General features: G+C 38.7%; 1 protein-coding gene across 7 annotated transcripts in view; it reads right to left on the bottom strand.

Annotated features, from left to right (window-relative positions):
• VPS13B (vacuolar protein sorting 13 homolog B) overlaps positions 1-21,115 on the bottom strand; it is a 980,186-nt gene that overhangs the window by 44,329 nt on the left and 914,742 nt on the right. For all 7 annotated transcript variants that reach the window (XM_053558614.1, XM_053558617.1, XM_053558615.1 and 4 more), the window contains 6 exons: positions 20,732-20,933; positions 19,261-19,449; positions 16,682-16,828; positions 11,905-12,188; positions 9,217-9,344; positions 8,809-9,008 (listed from right to left, as the gene is read on the bottom strand). In XM_053558614.1, coding sequence (XP_053414589.1) covers positions 8,809-9,008; positions 9,217-9,344; positions 11,905-12,188; positions 16,682-16,828; positions 19,261-19,449; positions 20,732-20,933 — 1,150 coding nt within the window. The remainder of the gene's footprint in view (positions 1-8,808; positions 9,009-9,216; positions 9,345-11,904; positions 12,189-16,681; positions 16,829-19,260; positions 19,450-20,731; positions 20,934-21,115) is intronic.

Raw genomic sequence — 21,115 nt, 5'->3', positions numbered from 1 at the left:
GGATACATGGGTTATAGACGAGATTAAGAAGGAAATCACCATATTTTTGGAACAAAACAACAATCAAGACACGAGTTACCAGAAGGTCTGGGATACTGCAAAGGCAGTCCTAAGAGGGAAATTTATAGCACTGCAAGCCTTCCTCAAGAAAATGGAAAGAGAGGAAGTCAATAACTTAATGGAACATCTCAAGCAACTGGAGAAAGAAGAACACTTCAACCCCAAACGCAGCAGAAGAAAAGAAATAACCAAAATCAGAGCAGAATTAAATGAAATTGAAAACAAAAGAATTATACAACAGATCAATAAATCCAAAAGTTGTTTTTTTAAAAAGATCAATAAAATAGATAAACCTTTGGCCAATCTAACCAGGAAAAAAAGAGTAAAATCTCTAATTTCATCAATCAGAGATCGTAATGATGAAATAACAACAGACCCCTCAGAAATTCAAAAAATCCTTAACGAATACTACAAGAAACTCTACTCTCACAAATATGAAAATCTGAAAGAAATTGACCAATACCTGGAAGCACGCCACCTACCAAGACTTAGCCAGAACGAAGTGGAAATGTTGAACAGGCCTATATCAAGTTCTGAAATAGCATCGACTATACAAAAATCTCCCTAAAAAGAAAAGCCCAGGTCCAGATGGCTTTACGTCAGAATTCCACCAAACATTTAAAGAAGAACTAGTACCTATACTACTAAACCTCTTCCAAAATATAGAAAAAGAAGGAATATTACCCAGCACATTCTATGAAGCAAACGTCACCTTGATCCCCAAACCAGGGAAAGACCCAACAAGAAAAGAAAATTATAGACCAATATCACTAATGAATATAGATGCTAAAATACTCAATAAGATCCTAACAAACAGAATCCAAGAACACATCAAAAAAATTATACACCATGACCAATTCAGATTTATCCCAGGGTCTCAAGGCTGGTTCAATATACGTAAATCTACAAATGTAATTCAACACATAAACAAACTTAAAAATAAAGACCATATGATTCTTTCAATTGATGCAGAAAAAGCTTTTGATAATATCCAGCATCCCTTCATGGTCAGAGCACTTAAGAAAATTGGTATAGAAGGGACATTTCTTAAACTAATAGAGGCCATCTACAGCAAACCCACAGCCAATACCGTATTGAATGGAGTTAAATTGAAATCATTTCCACTTAGATCAGGAACCAGGCAAGGTTGCCCATTGTCTCCATTGCTCTTTAACATTGTATTGGAAGTTTTAGCCATTGCAATTAGGGAAGAAAAGGCGATCAAGGGTATCCACATAGGGTCAGAAGAGATCAAACTTTCACTCTTCGCAGATGATATGATCGTATATCTGGAAAACACTAGGGATTCTACTACAAAACTTATAGAAGTGATCAAGGAATATAGCAATGTCTCAGACTATAAAATCAACACCCATAAATCTGTAGTCTTTATATATACCAACAGTACCCAAGCTGAACAAACAGTCAAGGACTCTATTCCCTTCACAGTAGTGCCAAAGAAGATGAAATATTTGGGAGTTTACCTAACAAAGGACGTGAAAGATCTCTACAAAGAGAACTACGAAACTCTAAGAAAAGAAATAGCCAAAGATGTTAACAGATGGAAAAACATACCATGCTCATGGCTGGGAAGAATCAACATTGTTAAAATGTCCATACTGCCCAAAGCAATATATAATTTTAATGCAATTCCTATTAAAGCTCCATTGTCATACTTTAAAGATTTTGAAAAAATAATACTTCATTTTATATGGGATCAGAAAAAACCTCGAATAGCCAAAACATTACTCAGCAATAAAAACAAAGCAGGAGGAATCATGCTACCAGAACTGAGACTGTACTATAAATCCATAGTGATCAAAACAGCATGGTACTGGCACAAAAGCATAGAAGTAGATGTCTGGAACAGAATAGAGAATCAAGAGATGGATCCAGCTACTTACTGTTATTTGATCTTTGACAAGCCAATTAAAAACATTCAGTGGGGAAAAAATTCCCTATTTAACAAATGGTGCTGCGTAAACTGGCTGGCAACCTGTAAAAGATTGAAACTGGACCCAAACCTTTCACCATTAAGATAGACTCTCACTGGATAAAGATTTAAACTTAAGACATGAAACTATAAAAATACTTGAAGAAAGTGCAGGGAAAACTCTTGAAGGAATCGGCCTGGGTGAATATTTTATGAGGAGGACTCCACAGGCAATTGAAGCAGTATCAAAAATACACTACTGGGACCTGATCAAACTTAAAAGCTTCTACACAGCCAAGAACATAGTGAGTAAAGCAAGAAGACAGCCCTCAGAATGGGAGAAAATATTTGCAGGTTATACCTCCGATAAAGGTCTAATAACCAGAATCCACACAGAACTCAAATCTATTAGCAAGAAAAGAACACGTGACCCCATCACAGCGTGGGCAAGGGACTTGGAAGAGAAACTTCTCTAAAGAAGACCGATGCAAGATCTACAAACACATGAAAAAAAGCTCATCATCCTTAATCATCAGAGAAATGCAAATCAAAATTACTCTGAGATATCACCTAACCCCAGTAAGAGTAGCCCACATAACAAAAATCCCAAAACCAGAAATGTTGGCGTGGATGTGGAGGAAAGGGCACACTTCTACACTGCTGGTGGGAATGCCCACTAACACACTCCTTCTGGAAGGATGTTTGGAGAATACTTAGAGACCTAAAAATAGACCTGCCATTCGATCCTATAATTCCTTTACTAGGTTTATACCCAGAAGACCAAAAGTCACAATATAACAAAGACATCTGTACCAGAATGTTTATTGCAGCCCAATTCATAATTGCTAAGTCATGGAAGAAGCCCAACTGCCCATCGACCCACAAATGGACTAGCAAATTGTGGTACATGTATACCATGGAATACTATGCAGCCTTAAAGAAAGATGGAGACTTTACCTCTTTCATGTTTACATGGATGGAGCTGGAACATATTCTTCTTAGCGAAGTATCTCAGGAATGGAAGAAAAGGTATCCAATGTACTCAGCCCTACTATGAAGCTAAATTATAGCTTTCACATGAAGGCTATAACCCAACTATAGCACAAGACTATGGGGAAAGGGCCAAGGAAGCGGAAGGGAGGGGGGAGGTTTTGGTGGAGGAAGGGTAATGGGTGGGGCCACATCTATGGTGCATCTTAGAATGGGTACAGGCGATTGCACTAATGTACACAGCTATGATTTAACAATAAAAAAAAACACATAAAGAAAGGAAAAGCATAAGAAAAAAATAAAAGTAAAATACAGTCTTTATTCTCAAAAAAAAAAAATTCTACTTTATTAATGGAAGCATTGGGAGGTAAGAGCTGGTTGGACCACATTTGGAATACTGTGTGTAATTCCAGCTGCCAGATTTTTAAAAGGAAACATAACACACTGGTGTGTTCAAGCAAGGGTAACTGTGGTGATGGGTTTGGAAATTGCATTTGCTGAAGGAATGATTCAAGGAACTAGAAATGTTTGGTCTGAATCAGGGAACGCTTAGAGAAGATGATGAAGCCGCCTTCAAGTAATTGTCGTTTTGCTATATTGAAGGGGAAGTAAGTCTGTGACGTCTCAGAGCGCAAAACAATGAGGAAGGAAAGGCTGCTACAGATGAATAGTTTTCGAGTTATATAAGTAGAAACTTTCTCAGGAGTTTGGAACAGCCCTGCCTATTATGCGAGGAGCTTTCTGAGGTGACAAGTCATGGATGAGACTCTTGAATTAGGTAAAAGGCAGCAGTATTTGTAGCCAGGGCAGGATGTCAGGGGACAGACAGTGACTTCAGCCTGCTGCAGGAAAAACAAGACTGGGCCACATGTCAGCAGATCCAGGTTCCAGCCTCATCCTGTTGAGCTTATTACTCTTTAAGCCTCAAGCCTCTCATCCATAAATAAATATAAACATTCTTCTCTGACTATCTTAGAATTTTTCCAGTGATCAAAGGCTCTGTCTATACTTTACTGCATTTATTACTCAGGTTTGAGAAGATAGGAATTATGTTTAATCAGGGAAAAGGGATTGGCTCCTGCTAGGTCTTCAATATAAGTTTTATGAACAAGCGAGTGGAAGCATGGAGAAGCGTGGGAAAGCACTTTTAAGTGGTCCAGAGCTGGGTAAGCTTGATCCACCTACTTCCCCCCAATCCAAACAATTTGGGAAGAGACAGTAGTGACATCGGTCTCACCAAACATTTCCAATGAGAGTGAAAGTTCATGAGAATTTACTACATCTTCTATAAAGGGAATTCACCTGCAAAGGGATAATTTAAACTCACTTTTTGAGGATCAAACTACTCATTCTTCTTTGCTACTTCAATGGCTCAGAAATTACTATTTATAAACAATTCAATGACTTCTTGTGGCTCTTAAGATAAAAACCAAATGACCGGACACACAAGGTCTGGCCAGGTTTGGTCTCTAACTGCCTCACTAGCCTCCTCTCCCACTCCCTTTTCCTGCTTCTGGCTCTACAGCCACAATGGCCTTAAGTTCCCTGAAAGGACAAAACCCACTCTGAGCACCAAAGCTTCAAACATGTTGCTTTTTCTGCCTTGAAAAATCTCCTACTCTTGTCTAGTTAATGCCTAACTTACCTGCAAGGAATAGATGTGAGGTCTCTCTCTCAGACACACACTCCTGGGCCCCTCACACTAGTCTGGGCTGCTGCGCTCCTTTACAGCACAACTGTACTCTTCCTTCATAGCTCTTACAAGCATTTATACTAGTACAACTATCTGTGGGGTTAGTCACTACGTATCTCTTCTACATGTAAACTCCTTGAGAGCAAGGAGGGTTCTGTGCCATTTTTGTTCAGTATATTTTAGGTAGACGTAGTACCTATCTAGTACTACCCTGTTTCTCCGAAAATAAGACCTACTTACAGGAACGATAAGACGTCCCCTGAAAATAAGACCTAGCACATCTTTGGGAACACACCTTAAAATAAGACACTGTCTTATTTTCGAGGAAACAGGGTACGTTATAATGTCTGACACATTAGAAACTCAGTTAAGTACTGTTTGAATAAGTGAAGCAAGTTTCACAATGTTGTAAGTTAAATGGTATCCACTATGTTTTTGTTTTGATATTTTCAAAATAACGTTGTCTAACTAACAAAAACAAATTTTTGAGTATCAGAAATTGAAATCCCATACCTTATTATGTCAGGAATCTAAACTATTTCGCTTATATGATCAAAATTATGACTAACAATGACCAGTGTAAACTTATTTTATGCCTTTATTTATTACAAACCCAAAGATTTTTCTCTGCCTAAAGTCAGGCTACTATCCATTATCAAAGTATGGGTATGAGCTCCAGGTGGCAGGCTCTGGCCAAATAATCATGAGATGTCTCTGTTTAGCTGTCAGGCAGGGACATGGAACAGCAAAACCCCTGTCACTTCATAGTCAGAATTTTATAGCCTACATGCTATTAGGTCTTCTTGCTAATTATTGGTCTAAAGAATACTCTGTGAGATTATAAAACTGTTTTGTGCATATTCTATGACATAATCCATTTCAGAATTCTACAACATGAGACTGTCCTATTTATAAAACTGAGGCAGGGGTGTAGCTCAGACTGACAAAAGCTGAAGGGGTTTTCTTCCTTGTGGCATAAGGGGGATTTTATGGTGTTTTAATTTTGCTTATTTAGGTCAGCTTTGAACTTCACATCCCATCCCTCAAACAAGGGTTCCTGGAAGACAAACTTACTCCTACAAAAGGGCTGCTCCTTTCATCAGAGGACATAGCACCCTTTGCTCTCCAGTGATTTATATGCCCTGGGTATTACTGAAAAGATTATCAGTGAGGGTCTGAAACAAATCTCCCTCCAGAGTAAGATGTAAACCACGGTCTGCAGGACATATGGCACACAGCTCCTAAAAGATTAATGGGAACTTGAGACTTCTGGGTCCCCAGACCACAGATGAGAAGGGTGTTGGAAAGAGCACCTCCTCTTAGCTTTGAAATACCTCCACTACAAAGGTTTGAGGAAATTTACAGTATGTGGGAATCCCCCAAAATAAAGTTTGGCAGCCAGAATGCCTAATGTAAAGAATTCCCTAGTCACATACACGGTATAAGCAAGATTTCAAAAATCTTTGAACCAATGCAGGGGAGTTTGGAGACTCAGAAGCGTACAATGTTTACTTTGTAAATTGATGAGACTGGGGAGACTCTCCTGAGTTCATCAGGTTTTCAGTATTCATCAAGTGAGAACTGTGGGTTTTGAGTATTCATCAAGTGAGAACTGTGAGTGGAAAGCACTTCCAGGGCTAGTTTGGGGCCGTTACAAACGCAGGTCTCTAGAGTGACTATGACCCTCCAGGTTGCTCAGCCATTCTTTCACCTGTCTGTGGCTACTACTTTCCCTCTTTCTCTTAGCAGATCATTCATTCTATACTTCACAGGGGCTTTAATTAAACCTGGAGAGGTGAGAAAGAATGTGCCAGGAGGACCAGGGAAGAGGGCAGTGAGGGACTTGCAGGGAAGGGAGCACCGTGCACAGCATACTGCTTCAGCCAGGCTGAGCTGGATAGAATTCCAGGCCCTTCTCTTACAAAAGATGCAAATTAGAGAAAGTACTTCTGAGGTCTCACTTTCTACTTCTGTAGCATTAAGATGAGGGTCCCTAACTTGTGTGGCTGTTGCAAAGGGTAGATAAGAAAGAATGTGAATTGGGCGGCGCCTGTGGCTCAGTCGGTGAGGTGAGGCGCTGGCCCCATATACTGAGGGTGGCGAGTTCAAACCCGGCCCCTGCCAAACTGCAACCAAAAAATAGCCGGGCGTTGTGGCGGGTGCCTGTAGTCCCAGCTGCTCGGGAGGCTGAGGCAAGAGAATCGCTTAAGCCCAGGAGTTGGAGGTTGCTGTGAGCTGTGTGAGGCCACGGCACTCTACAGAGGGCCATAAAGTGAGACTCTGTCTCTACAAAAAAAAAAGAAAGAATGTGAATTTCTGCATCATGAGAAGGGCCCACTTCCAACTCTCTTTCGAAGTGCTCTAAACATTCTCTTTGTTCTTCCCAAATAAAATTTCTCTTTATTATGAAACAAACAAACAAACAAACAAAAAGATGAACATGAAGTGCTTAGCACAATGCCTGGTACAGAATAAGAGATTATTAAATGATAACCATTATTCCTATAAACCTATTTTTAACTTTATTTTATTTTTGAAAGAGTCTTACTTTGTCACCCTTGATAGTACTGTGGCATCGTAGCTCACAGCAACCTCAAACTTGGGCTCAAGTGATCCTCTTGCCTTAGTCTCCCCAACACCTGGGACTACAGGGGCCTGCCACAGTGCCTGGCTATGTTTTAGAGACTGGGTCTTGGTCTTGCTCAGGCTGGTCTCGAACTCCTGAGCTCAAGCAGTCCACCAGCCTTGGCCTCCCAGAGTGCTGAGATTACAGATATGAGCCACTACACCCTGCCTATTTTTAATTTTCATATGTGTTTTGTAGGCATCACAATAGAATCTACTTCATAAGCTTGTTGAAGACCAAATGAACTAATAATTGTAAAGGAAGTTTAAAAAAGTATAGCACAGGGTGGCGCCTGTGGCTCCGTGAGTAGGGCGCCGGCCCCATATACCAAGGGTGGCAGGTTCAAACCCAGTTCTGGCCTAACTGCAACAAGTGGCGGATGCCTGTAGTCCGGATGCCTGTGGCGGATGCCTGTAGTCCCAGCTACTCGGGAGGCTGAGGCAAGAGAATTGCCTAAGCCCAGGACTTGGAGGTTGCTGTAAGCTGTGATGCCGCGGCACCCTACTGAGGGTGATAAAGTGAGACTCTGTCTCAAAAACACAAAACAAAAATAGTATAGCAAAATATTATTCAGTCATGAAAGGGAAGGACTATATGCTATGACATGAACAAACCTTGAACAAACATTATGCTAAGTGAATTATACACCCATAATGGTAATTTTTTTTTTTTTTTTGTGAGACAGAGTTTCACTATGTTGCCCAGTAGAGTGCCGGAGTGTCACAGCTCACAGCAACCTCCAACTCTTGGGCTTAAGCAATTCTTTTGTCTCAGCCTCCCAAGTAGCTGGGACTACAGGTGCCCACCACAATGCCCTGCTATTTTTATTTTTTTTTGGTTGTAGTTGTCATTGTTGTTTGGCAGGCCCGGGCTGGGTTCGAACCGGCCAGCTCCGGTGTATGTGGCTGGTGCCCTAGCTGCTGAGCTATAGGTGCAGAGCCTATAAATGGTAAATTTTAAGTACAGTAGAAAGGAAATGCTAGGTTTAAGTGCCATTTTCAACAAAAATAAAACTACTAACGTTCAGAATAAGACAGAAACAAATCAGGACATATCTGCTCTGGTTGTTTAAACCGTACTTATATTTGCAGAACTTTATATATTCACTGAATAAATATGTGTATTTTAAATTTAGTGGATTTTCAAAAGAGGGAATTAATCTACAGCTGGTATTATTATTATCCTAAAATCTGGAATTTGGACAGCTGGACTACTTTTTATAAAAAGAAGTTGAACAATCATATTTCATTTTTGATCTTAGATTATATCCAAGATGGGTCTGCTTTTACCAAGTAATCTTCTCCAATAAATTGTCCACTTCAGAGAAATATACTTGTGTTTCAGAATTATAATTCTAAAGACATGTAGAAAAGGATACACGAGTTCCTTCACACCGAGAAAAAAAGTTCAGCATGTAGAAATTTATGTTTAAAAGTAGATAACTAACAAAACCATAGAAAAGGAAATTTCTCTTTGGCCTTGGCAGGACACATGTGGCTCACCGACCTGTGTTCCCTGACTGTTGATGTCGATGGCATCACTCCACTCAGTTGTGATTGCATCCAGCAATTCTACTCTCAAAAGGAGGCTTGGAAGTAAGTCTTTGGTCTTGCAGTCTGGATAACTGGAAATCTGATGATATAGCTCATGATGAATTGAACACTCAGAAGGAACTTTTTTGCAATAGACATCAAACTTTGGAATACCTGAAATTTAAAAGAAAATATATGCAGACTTAGGTCTTAAAGACCGAGACTTGGGGATACTACTCATAGTGTGGCAAAAAAACTTCTTATAGAGGGATGAATAACATATTAAAACATTCTTCACAGGATTACAGGTAATTATGAAATAAGGAAACTTCAGAAAATGAGTAAGTTTAGTATTATCCAAATTCAATAGTATAAAACATACCTTTAATATTTTCCTTTATAAGCATTGTTACTGGACATTTATTGTGGAAAATTACTCGAGGGTTAGGGTCTTCTGAGAGGGTTAAATAAGTCACTCCAAAGTATTCTTGATATGTCAGCACTATGGCCCTGGAGTAGAATCAAACCAAATGACAGAAATGGCTTAAAAAAATTGAATGCTTTTTCTTTTGGAACACGTTTATTTAGATTTGCAATATTTGGGACTCTAAAACATCTTTACTTTTATAACAAAGGAAAGATATTTTCCATAAAAAGGAGTCCATCCTCTCATTTAGTAACTGGTATATACTAATTATAAGCTTGCTGATTTTTTCTTATTATATTAACATATGTATATTTATCATAAAATATTCAAAAATAAACTATAGCTAATCTTGTACTAATCTTTCTTGCTGTTCCCTTTTTTCCTTCTATGTACTTGTGCCTTAAACTCTTTAGACGGGGTACCTTCTTCCTCCTCAAAAGTACTTGGCAAATTTTGGTAAAGGGGGAGCAGAACCTGCTTTTAGAAAGACTACTGAAGAATTTGGGTACTGCTCTTTTTTTATTCTAAAGGTAGGTAGGCTCATAATATTTGTTGCCAGTTTTCACAAGATCTTTGTATTTAACATACAGGATCTGTATTTTGACTATCAGGAATAAAGTTGTATAATTTGGAGATAGAAAAACACCTGTGTAAGCATAAGTTGCCCTCTAGGATGAAGAGAGAATTTTTCCTATTTAAATCCGTAGATTACCAAACAGTTTTTCACATCAAACCAGGGAAAAAAAATCACTCTCAGGTCCAAATTACATGGATTGTCAGAATTAATCAAGGAAATCAATTTGCCAAATGTGCCCCTTTGTTTATGCTGATTAAAGGGGGTTTATAGGGTGGTGGCTATGGCTCAGTGGGTAGGGTGCCAGCCCCATATACCGAGGGTGGCGGGTTTGAACCCGGCCCCGGCCCAACTGCAAAACAAAAAAAATAGCTGGGTGTTGTGGCGGGTGCCTGTAGTCCCAGTTACTTGGGAGGCCAAGGCAAGAGAATCGCCTAAGCCCAGGAATTGAAGGTTGCTGTGAGCTGTGACACCACAGCACTCTACTGACGGCAATAAAGTGAGACTGTCTCAAAAAAAAAAAAAAGAAAAGGGTTTATAATGCACTAAGGAATATTCCATTTGCCATCTATCCCATTTGCCACTGTGAGTCTTCCCAAAGATATTTGCCAAATGCCAAAGTGATTAGCATTTGGTGAAGGTGTATTAATAACACCATCAAATGTGCACTGTTGGATTGAAGGGAGGAAAGAGATGAGAAGATGGGACAGCAGGAAGTACATTCATCTTCAGAGTACAGTTCTTGGATTTAATGGCAAATTTCCCCACCTGCCTCAGTCTAATTTGGAAAGAGCTAGGCAAGCCAACCTCAAAGAATTTCTTTTTGACAGCCAAGGAAGCTGGAGGCCTGATCTGGAGTACAGTACTTTCAATCTAATATCTACCTTATTATTTATAGGTAAGATTAAATTATATTATAACTCTTAAAATTTTAAAGTTAATTCCAAATAAAGTTTTGATTCAATTTTTGTTCAGTTTTTAAAATGTTTTGTTTTGCAGATCTTAGTTCATATAGCTTGCAAAAAACTTCTTAAATGCACCACACTTAAACAGAATATACAGAATAACCACTCCTCTACAATGTTAGGAATGAAAAATGTTTGTAAAATCAAGATGCTTGTGAATATTGTGAAAGGAGAGATGTGTATAGATAACAGAACCTTGCATTATGAATAACTCAAGTTAGGCTGCTTTTTTTTTTTATTAAATCATAAACACATAGATCATGTATACATTAATGCATTTATGGGGTACAATGTGCTGATTTCATATAGAATTTGGAATGCTTACATCACACTAGTGAATATATCCCTTACCTCATTTACTTAATTATTGTGTTATTTTAAAGAATGCTATTATTAAAAATAATCTCTGAAAAAAGTATGACAAAAATCTCAAATAGCATCTATAAATTCATAATCATAAAAATAATGTACCTCTCATAAGGTCACAATGTGCTTTCTTTCGTAGTTGTAATATATACTGTAAGTAAGTTATTCCCGATGGCTGCAGAAAAAACATACTGCTTGCCAAACGACCACAAAATAGAAGTCCAGTATGGACAAACCACACTGCTGGCTTGATCCTGTGATTGTTCTTTGCATAACCGGTAATCGGTAATTGGAGCAACTTGCGTGCAGGAACAACCACAGAAAAAAGTCTTTTCCCATTTGTGTTTCTCTAAATTATCTCTCTTAATGACTTTTTGAGAAAAATTCCATTTTGAAGTAAAAGTAAAATATAGAAAAAGGAAAAGGTCTTCCAACTTGAATTTCTCATATTTTAACCCTTATTTCTCATCATTTTATGGAGGATAAGAATTCGTAAAAGACGATGATCTGCTGTTCTTCTATGATACAAACACCATCATTTCCTCCCAGTATCACTGGGACAATCCCTAGGTGATTATGACATTTGACCAAGTGTATACAATGTCTAGAAGCCATTAAAAATAAAAGGGAAGCCTAGTATTACAAACAAGGGGAACTGTAACTACTCTTTCTTGGCATCTTGACCAACAGCTACCCTGGCAAACCATGAGGAAAGGCATTTACACATATGCAAAATACCTGGTGCAGAATCCATTTTCCCTGAAGTTCCCAACAGGCACTGCCACACTCTGTCTGGGAAACTCTTGTTTAACTATAGCTGGCAGGCTCCAGCACTGTGCACTGTCTGCACCCGTGGCAGGAGAAAAGCCCAGCAAGATCTGCTTCTGAAGCAAGGAGGCATCCAGCACCGACTGACTGATGTTAGGCATCAAGTCCCAGCAAGGAAGGGAGCTGGGTTTCACAGCAGGCTGCTCTCCACCTGGGCAAATGCTAAAAGTAGCACTGTCTGGAACACGAAAATACTGAAAAAAAGAAAAGACAATGCAGAGAAAGCACGTTGACTACAGTAATACAGCAAAGTTAACTTTTAAAGCACATCTTCTAAGACACCATCCTTAACAAGTAGTCTCAGAAAGTGGCCAAGTTGGGGGTGGGAATATTAAGAATCCTGTTTCTGGCTGGGCGTTATGGCTCACACCTGTAATCCTAGCACTTTGGGAGGCCGAGATAGGTGGATTGCTTGAGCTAAGGAGTTCAGGACCAGCCCAAGGAAGAGCGAAACCCCATCTCTAAAAAACAAAAATAGGCGGGCATAGTGGTGGGTGCCTGTAGTACCAGCTATTTGGGAGGCTGAGACTAGAGAATTGCTGGACCCCAGGAGTTTGAAGTTGCTGTGAACTATGAGGCCACGGCACTCTACCAAAGGCAACATAGACTCTGTCTCCAAAAAAAAAGAATCCCGTTCCCATGAGAAAGCCCTAATGAGACAATTACAAGTAGTGAAAGCAGGGTCTGCTTTTCTGGACATAATGAAACATTATAGAGCTGGGGTGATTTAAAAGGTGATGCAAAGTTCTCATTGTCCCCCAGGTTCTGCAAAACTCCCAAGGCCATAGGGGTAGAAATGCCACATGCTGGGAAGGATTCCTCTTGGAAAGGATGACTGTGCTGAGAGAGAATGGCATGCTGAGGATACTGGGAGGGGGTCCAAATGGGACAGAACAGGGAACTGGAAGCTCAGAAAGTACCCTGAAGATAAGGCTCATCATGCCTTACCTTCACTGGGGAGGAGTGGATGTTGATCCCAACTTGCAGATCATGGAATCAATTCCATGTGGTTTCTGACACATCACAGAGTCTCAGAGTTTTATACTTAAAAAAGGACCTTTGCCGATAATAATTTGAATCTTCTCCTTCCCTGCTGAGAAAACTGCTTTTCAGAGAGCTGCTGACTTGTCCCACATCACAAAGCCAGTAAGTGGTGTAGGCCAAGGCAAAAGAGACCAGGTTTTCTTCTTCCACATCTGGTATTTTTCCCATTGTCCCACAGACTCCTTGAATGGCTAGAAATTACCCTGTCTTAAAAAAATATCCTACACCTGTCTGAGCAAAGTTGAAAAAGGGGACGCTCGTCGGTGGCAGGGAAGAAACAAGTCAGCCCCTTCTCTCTGTAAGCTGAGGCACATCAGGAGTTCTGCGTGACGCTGGTGTTCTGTCACCACTGGCTACTGTCCTTTACTGAGTCCCTTTTACTGCCATCACCCCATTTAACCTCACAAGAAATCTCACAAGGAGTGCAAAACTACCCCATTTTACAGATGAGAAGATGTCAGTATAGAAAGCCTTGATCTAATCGATGTCTCAGGAAACCCTGGTGGCAGGGGGGACGGGTGGGCAGAAGTAGGAAAATTAATCTCTTGTTACGTCTTTACCTACAATGCAATAATGTGGACCTTTGTTTCCCAGCTGGTATTTCTGGCCACCTATTTATTTTATCAATACTTCAGTGAATCAGATGAAATTCTGTTGTTGAGACATATCTATTTGTAAATAAAGTTGTCCCTTGGTATCCAAAATTGGTTCCAGGACACCCCCCAATACCAAAATCCAAGTATGCTTAAGGCCCTGATATAAAAGGGCATGGTATTTGCATACAACCCATGCACATCCTCTCATATACTTTATTTTTTTACTCTTTTTGAATTTTTAATTATTATTATTATTTTTTTTGTAGAGACAGAGTCTCACTTTATGGCCCTTGGTAGAGTGCCGTGGCGTCACACAGCTCACAGCAACCTCCAACTCCTGGGCTTAAGCGATTCTCCTGCCTCAGCCTCCCGAGTAGCTGGGACTACAGGCGCCCGCCACAATGCCCGGCTATTTTTTGGTTGCAGTTCAGCCGGGGCCGGGTTTGAACCCGCCACCCTCGGTATATGGGGCCAGCGCCTTACCGACTGAGCCACAGGTGCCGCCCTTGAATTTTTAATTATTATAGGTACAACATAGTTGTATTTATTGAGTACATGTGATATTTTGATATAGGCATGTACAGTAAGTACAAGTAACAATGTAAATTAATCAAATCAGGGTAATTGGGGTATCCATCATCTCAGGCATTTAATGTTTCTTCGTGTTAGGAACATTTCAATTTCATTCTTCGCTATTTTAATGGACACCCCAACTTATTACTGATTACATTCACTTTGTGTGAGGTCAAATATTATTCATTTTATCTATCTATCTAACTATATTTTTGCTCCTATTAACCAGCCCTACTTTATGCCCTGCTTCCTGCTATCTTTCTTAGTCTCTGGGAATGTCATTCTACTCTCTGTCTCCGTGAGATCCATTGTTTTTAATATTTAACTCCCACATATGAAAGCATACCAGATTTGTCTTTCTGTGCTTGGTATATTTCACTTAACAGATATTTGATCTATGTTGTTGCAAATGGCAGCATTTCATTCTTTTTTATGGCTATATAATATTCCATTGTGTGTTTGGACCACAATGTCTTTATCCATTCATCTGTGATGGACACTTAGGTTGGTTCCATATCATGGCTACTGTGAACAGTGCTGCAATAAACATGGCAGTGCAGGTATCTTTTCCATACACTGAAATCCCCTCCTTCAGATATATCCAGCAGTGGGATTTCTGGGTCATGCGGTAGTTCTCTTTTCAGTTTTTTGAGGAACCTTTATCCTATTTTTTATAGTGGTTGTACTAATTTACATTTTCACCAAAGGGGTTCCCTTTCTCCATGTCCTCACCAGCCTTCAGGATTGCCTGTCTTTGTGATTAAAGCCATATTAACTGGGGTGAGATGATATCTCATTGTAGTTTTGGTTTGCATTTCTCCAAAAACTAATGATGTTGAACATTTTTTAATGTATCTGTTGACCATTTGTACATATTCTTTTCAGAAATGTGTACTTAGAGCCTTTGCCCATTTTTAATTGGGTCATTTGATTTTTTTCCTATTGAGTTGTTAGAGCTCCTTATATGTTCTCGTTATTAATCTCTTGTCAGATGGGTAGTTTGTAAATAGTTTCTCCTATTCTGTAGGTTGTCTCTTTACCTTTTTTTGCATTTTTTTAAACTTCAGATTAAAATTAGAGTACACACAATTAGGTTGCATAGTTTGCTTTTGTAAAGTGTCTCTACTTTGTTGATTGTTTCCTTTGCTGTGCAGAAGCTTTTTAGCTTGTTGTGATCTCATTTGTCCATTTTTGCTTTGGTCGCCTTTGCTTTGCTTCCCATATACTTTTAACTCATCTCCAGATTCCTTATCATACCTGATACAATGTAAATGCTATGTAAACATTTGTCATACTGTATTGTTTTACTTGTATTATTTTTTATTGTTGTATTGTTCTTTTAAACATTTTTTCCTTTTTTTTTTTGAGACAGAGTCTCATTCTGTTGCACTGTGGAGTGCCATGGCATCATCATTGCTCACAGCAACCTTAAACCCTTGAGCTCAAGCAATCCTCTTGCCTCAGCCTCCCAAATAGCTGCAACCACAGGCACCTGCAACAACACCCAGATAGTTTTTCTAATTTTAGTAGAGACGGGGTCTCACTATTGCTCAGGCTTGTCTTGAACTCCTGAGCTCAAGCAATCCTCTTGTCTAGGACAGGCATGAGGCACCACACCTGGCCACCTTTTTTGTTTTTTGAATATTTCTGAACTTTGATTGATTGAATCCCTGGATGTGGAACTTGAGGAGACAGAGGGCTGACTGTAATACAACATACTGTAAGTTTAAAGTATAAGACTTTCATCCTCTTTGATTATTCTAACAGAATTTTTAGGAGTTGAAAGGAGTAATAATAAGTGCAAACAAAGGTAGAGAAAGAGAATACTTTCCTATCTGATAGTATCAACAGCATAAAACAATAGCATACTACTTAGCATATTTTGTCTGAAAGTCCTTTTAAAATCTCTCCTTAATCTCTTAAAACATAACTGTTCATTCCAATTGTACAAAGAACTGAATCAAAATCCCACAGAACATTCTTTGATTTATTTTCTTCATATTCTACCATTGAGATATTAACATAAGGGTGTATTTTAACATTTACTCCCCTTATGGACTCAGAGCTCATTGCTCCTGGATCTGTGTTCAGTTTGGGCCCCCTCCCCGGCCCCCCTTAGCTCTTCCACGCATGGCAGCCTGTGAGACCGATTTGCTTTTTCATGTGACCTGGGAGCAGGCCTTCAGGACTACTTCTCTGGGGTGGGGTGTAGTGAGCATGGCAGTGGCTGATGGGGCACAGGCAGAATGAACCCAGCAGTTTGTCAGAACCTGCTGCTTTGTAGGATTTCTGGGCATTATTTACCTTGAAAGCAGTGACCATGACATCTATGGTTTCAGTTATAAAAAAGTAAGTGAATTTCACTTTACCTATATTCAGTGTTAGATTTTTATTTGCTCTATATTAAAAAAAAAGTCAGTCCTATTTATTGTTACCTTATTGAAATGTAGACAATCATCTTAGGAACTGCTTACCTCGTTTCCGGAATGGGGATTGGAGATAGATAATTGTGGTTTATAAAATATGTGATATGGTGTATTGTTGATTATTGTAGTCTTGTCTTCAATCTGAATAATTTGTATACCTTGCTGTACCATGGAGGAAATGCAGAACTGACAGAGCTGCAAGATGATTGAGAAAAGATCAATTTTGACAATAGAATATGGCATATAAAAATCTCTGAGTCTCCCTAAAAGGATGCCTTCTCTATTGGTTGGGCCCAGATACCACCAATTCTACTTTTATCCTGAGTATTTAACAGCCTTCCCTTTCAGTCTCAAAAGTGTCCTGCACCTGTCAGTATTTACACAGTAGGCTATTCAAGCAAGCCAGTTACTTTTGCTATTTTGTAGTGACAGACCAGAAACTTGTTCACAGGTTATTTCACAATTTACCCCACAACGTATTTATTTTGCCACTCATCTTACCAGACAGAACTCTATCCAGCCTCTACCCTCCTCCGTCTCATGTTCATCATAGCAGCTTCTCACTGAGTGCCTTTTATGAACCAAGGACAGTTCTGAGAACTTTAACAATGACAGTGATATTTAAGGCAAGAATGACTGACTTACACATACTGCAATACTGTGTCCCATCTATCTGAAGTGCCACTTCATGCATATTGACTCACAGCATCTTCAAAATACCTACACAGGGTAGTTACTATTATCCACATTGTACAGAAGAGGAAAGAGAGGCATAAAGAGGTGAAATAATTTGGCCAAGGTCATAAAGATAAAGAAGGTCTAGCTGGGGTTGGAACCCATGCAATCTGGCTCTGCGGTGCTGCACTTAACCACTGGATGTATTTTCTCATTACCGCACCACTTTGTATGAGGGACTCATACTCAGAGAAGATGCTCCATGCTTAAAGATACCCACCAGTAACCGATAATGTCAGAACATCAGTACTTGAAGGGTGGTCTAGGGACTCATAGAAAGTCTCTGGGCATGGGTTTCCAAGGTCCAATGTAAGCATGAATCACCCAAAGTCAAATATAAAAATATTATTTTTATAATAATGCTAAGATGCTATCTATCCTTTCTATTCTAATTCTCTCATACTCATGAACTACAGTAGAGTTTTCCAGAAGCTGTAGGACATGTGTGATCATAACTCTGATGGCAATGGAATGTATGTTTGTGTATTCTTTTGTTTCCCTAAAGGCTTTTAATTAAAAATGTATATTCTTATGTTTTATAATTTTCTCTGTTTCAATTTCTAATTTGATGAATGTTGACATAAGCCACAGAAACAAATGTCTTTGGGGGTCCTCAATGCTTGTTAAGATTGTATAGAGGTCCTAAGACTGAAGAGTTTGAGAGTTACTACCAAACAATGAGACACAGTATATTTACTGAGAGCTCATTTACTCATTTGCAAACATTTATCTAGCACTTGCTGTGGCCATTTTGTGAAATTCTAGATGTACTGGGTATTGACTGAATATTATTACATTTTTCCAGGTTTTGATGGTAGTTCTTAACTTACAACTATTTGACTTGGGTGATTCATGCTTACAGCTCTTTGTCATTTACACCCATGTTACAGCACATTGGCCAGCAAAGCATAAACATGTGTTGCCCAGACAACTTTGTGCAAATGGATACCAGCCTTAAATACTGAAGAAAGACCAACTTCTTTGTATCAGGGAAATTTATTTTTTAAAAAGTCACCAAATAACCTTCACTGCTCTCAAAAGCTTCTTCAAAGATGTCTGTCAAAATCTAACTTCTCTCCAGTAAAAGGGCATTCTGAATTTTACTTCTCTGATGAAGTATCCCTTTTTATTCTGTTTTGGGACAGCTAAAATAATGAAGATATTATAAGTACAGCATGAAATTTATACATGGGACACTATGATATTCTCCTTTCACACATAGAATTTAATGGGTTTAATTACTGTATTATTTAGCTGATTGCTAATAATAAAGATTAGCTAAGGGTTAATTTTCATAGACTAGATTTATACTGAAAGCACACACCATTTATATTAAGTAACTGATTAAGTATGTTTTTTATATCTGGATCTCTGAAAACACAGGCATGAACTGTTCAAGAACACAACTCCTTCTTATAACCCTGCCTGTATGGGAAAATCAGAATTGATTCACATCAATTTGCTCAGGATGCCCTTTTCAGTAATATATCCTTTGCTACAGAAGCCTTTGTCCTTTCACTCCATGCTCAGAATGTTAGCAACTCTTCTTCCTGCTCTAAAAAAGGAGGCCAAGTATAATTTGTAGATACTTTGGAATACATTCATTTCTCCTCCACCTCCCACATCCTATAAATCAAGAGACTGCTGAGTGTACTGAAATAGAACAATTATTGGATAAATTATGTGACACAGCTTTTATCACTGGTAAAGAAAAAAACACACTGTAAAAGAGAGAGGTCTAAGAAGTTAAGAAATCATGTATTTCACTGTTATAAATTGTTTAGAACAAGTAATACCAAAAAGATATTAAAAAGAAAAGGGCAGATTCATTGTAAACAGGTTAAGGGGATGACATACTTATTTCCTCCAAGCTACACAGTCTTTGATCTTACCTTTTGATGCCCTGGGAAAGCACCAAGTCTTATTTCAGCATCAATAAACCCTTCTTCATCCAAAGTCACAACTTCACCATTACCTCCATCTTTCCACCTTGGAGATGTCAGGTCGTGGACCAGTTTAATTGCTACTGACTTATGCACTGTGTTTGTATTTGCCCAGTATATTCCAATTTGAAAAGCTTCCTGAAAAAACAATGCCTCAATTATGAAGTATTTTTCTTAACTTTGAGTTTTTTTTTTTACTTCAATCCTCAGGATTTTTTTTTTCCATATAATAAGATAGGGTCTCACTCTATTGCCTTGGCTAGAATGCAGTGGCATCATCATAGTTCAGAACAACCTCAAACTTCTGGGTTCAGGTGATCCTCCTGTCTCAGCCTCCTGAGTAGTTGAGGCCACAGGCATGTGCTGCCACACCCAGCTAATTTTTTTACTTTTGTAGGGATGGGATCTTGCTATGTTGCTGAGGCTGGCCATTGAGCATCATCCTTCTTTTAGTAATGACAACATAAATTTTATTTTAGCTCCCGATGTCTTTTTTTATTCCTAATGGAACTTATATTTATGGAAGAGAAGAAAAAAACAAAACTAAACTGTGATTATCTTGTAAATACCAAAGGCTTAAAAAGTGAAGGTTTCATCTCATTTGACAAGAGAAAATATGCTACATTAGGTCTGTATAGTTTAACATTCCAATTCTATAAGGTAACATCATCTGATAACTTAAAAAAGACAGAAAAAATGCAATTGAATAAAGATGTTTATGCACTAGACCTCAATAGAAGACTATGAAATTATTCTCTATCAGAAAAGTATTTTATTTAGGAGTTCCTTTTACTCTTTTCTTATAGATTTATGTATCTTCTTGAAATGAACTAACCTTATTTTGTGATAGAATATAAAATCTTCCTGTGATAGTTTGCTTTGCGATTAGGTTTTTCTCCCTGTGTTGAGAATAATTGTGTGTTGTTATAATCAACAACTGGGTGGACATTTGTAATTATGCAATCCAAGTCTACTTATAAAGGAAAAGGGGCCCTGATTTTATTTTATCTTCCTGATAAAAAGAGTTGCCCAGAAATCCTCAACACTTGCAGATCTCAGAGAATTCCAGGAAGAATAGCAAAAAATATCAGGGGTGGGTTAGCATACATTATGGCTCTATGTCCTTAATATACCAATGCTAATGTTTGTCAAATATCCCGTACACTATGGAAATAAGAATGTTAACTAGTATAAGTTAACAAATTTAATGATGACTCAAGCACAAATAGTGCTGATGGTAAAAAAAAAAAAAGATCAGAAAAGTCTTGAATATCAAAGAACATTCCATATCTCTCACTTATGCAACAAAGAGGACAGTTTTCCACAACTGATCCATTCTGTTAAGATCATAAATGCAACCTCAGAATAAAATCTAGCTGTTGAGAGAAAAGCATTCATATGGTTTAAAAAGTTATACTACCTGAAAATTTGGGGGAATAATAATTTTTCCAGCAGGCATTTGTAGCACAATCTTCTCTCCTTCAAATAGCCAGAGGTCCCATTTGGACTGATTGATAAGCAGGGCCCAGGGTAGAAGTTCTATCAACAAGGTTCTAACATATGGCTTCCAGACTGACAGCTTCACTCGCATTGGGCTATCCCACTGACTCAGCTGTTCATTCCTGTTTCAAATACACATCCAAGAGATTCAATGACATACGATGACTTCAGTATTCATCAACTATGTTTAAGGATGCCAGACATATAACGCTCCTATATGATACTTCTTCACACTAGGATCATCCAACGCTGAATTTGAATGCAGGAGAAAGCAACTTTTCATGAAATTATGTTCTAAATTGTG

Source organism: Nycticebus coucang, chromosome 13, assembly GCF_027406575.1.
Source record: "Nycticebus coucang isolate mNycCou1 chromosome 13, mNycCou1.pri, whole genome shotgun sequence".
In the NCBI taxonomy this organism is placed as follows: Eukaryota; Metazoa; Chordata; class Mammalia; order Primates; family Lorisidae; genus Nycticebus; species Nycticebus coucang.
This window is presented reverse-complemented; position numbering and strand designations above follow the sequence as displayed.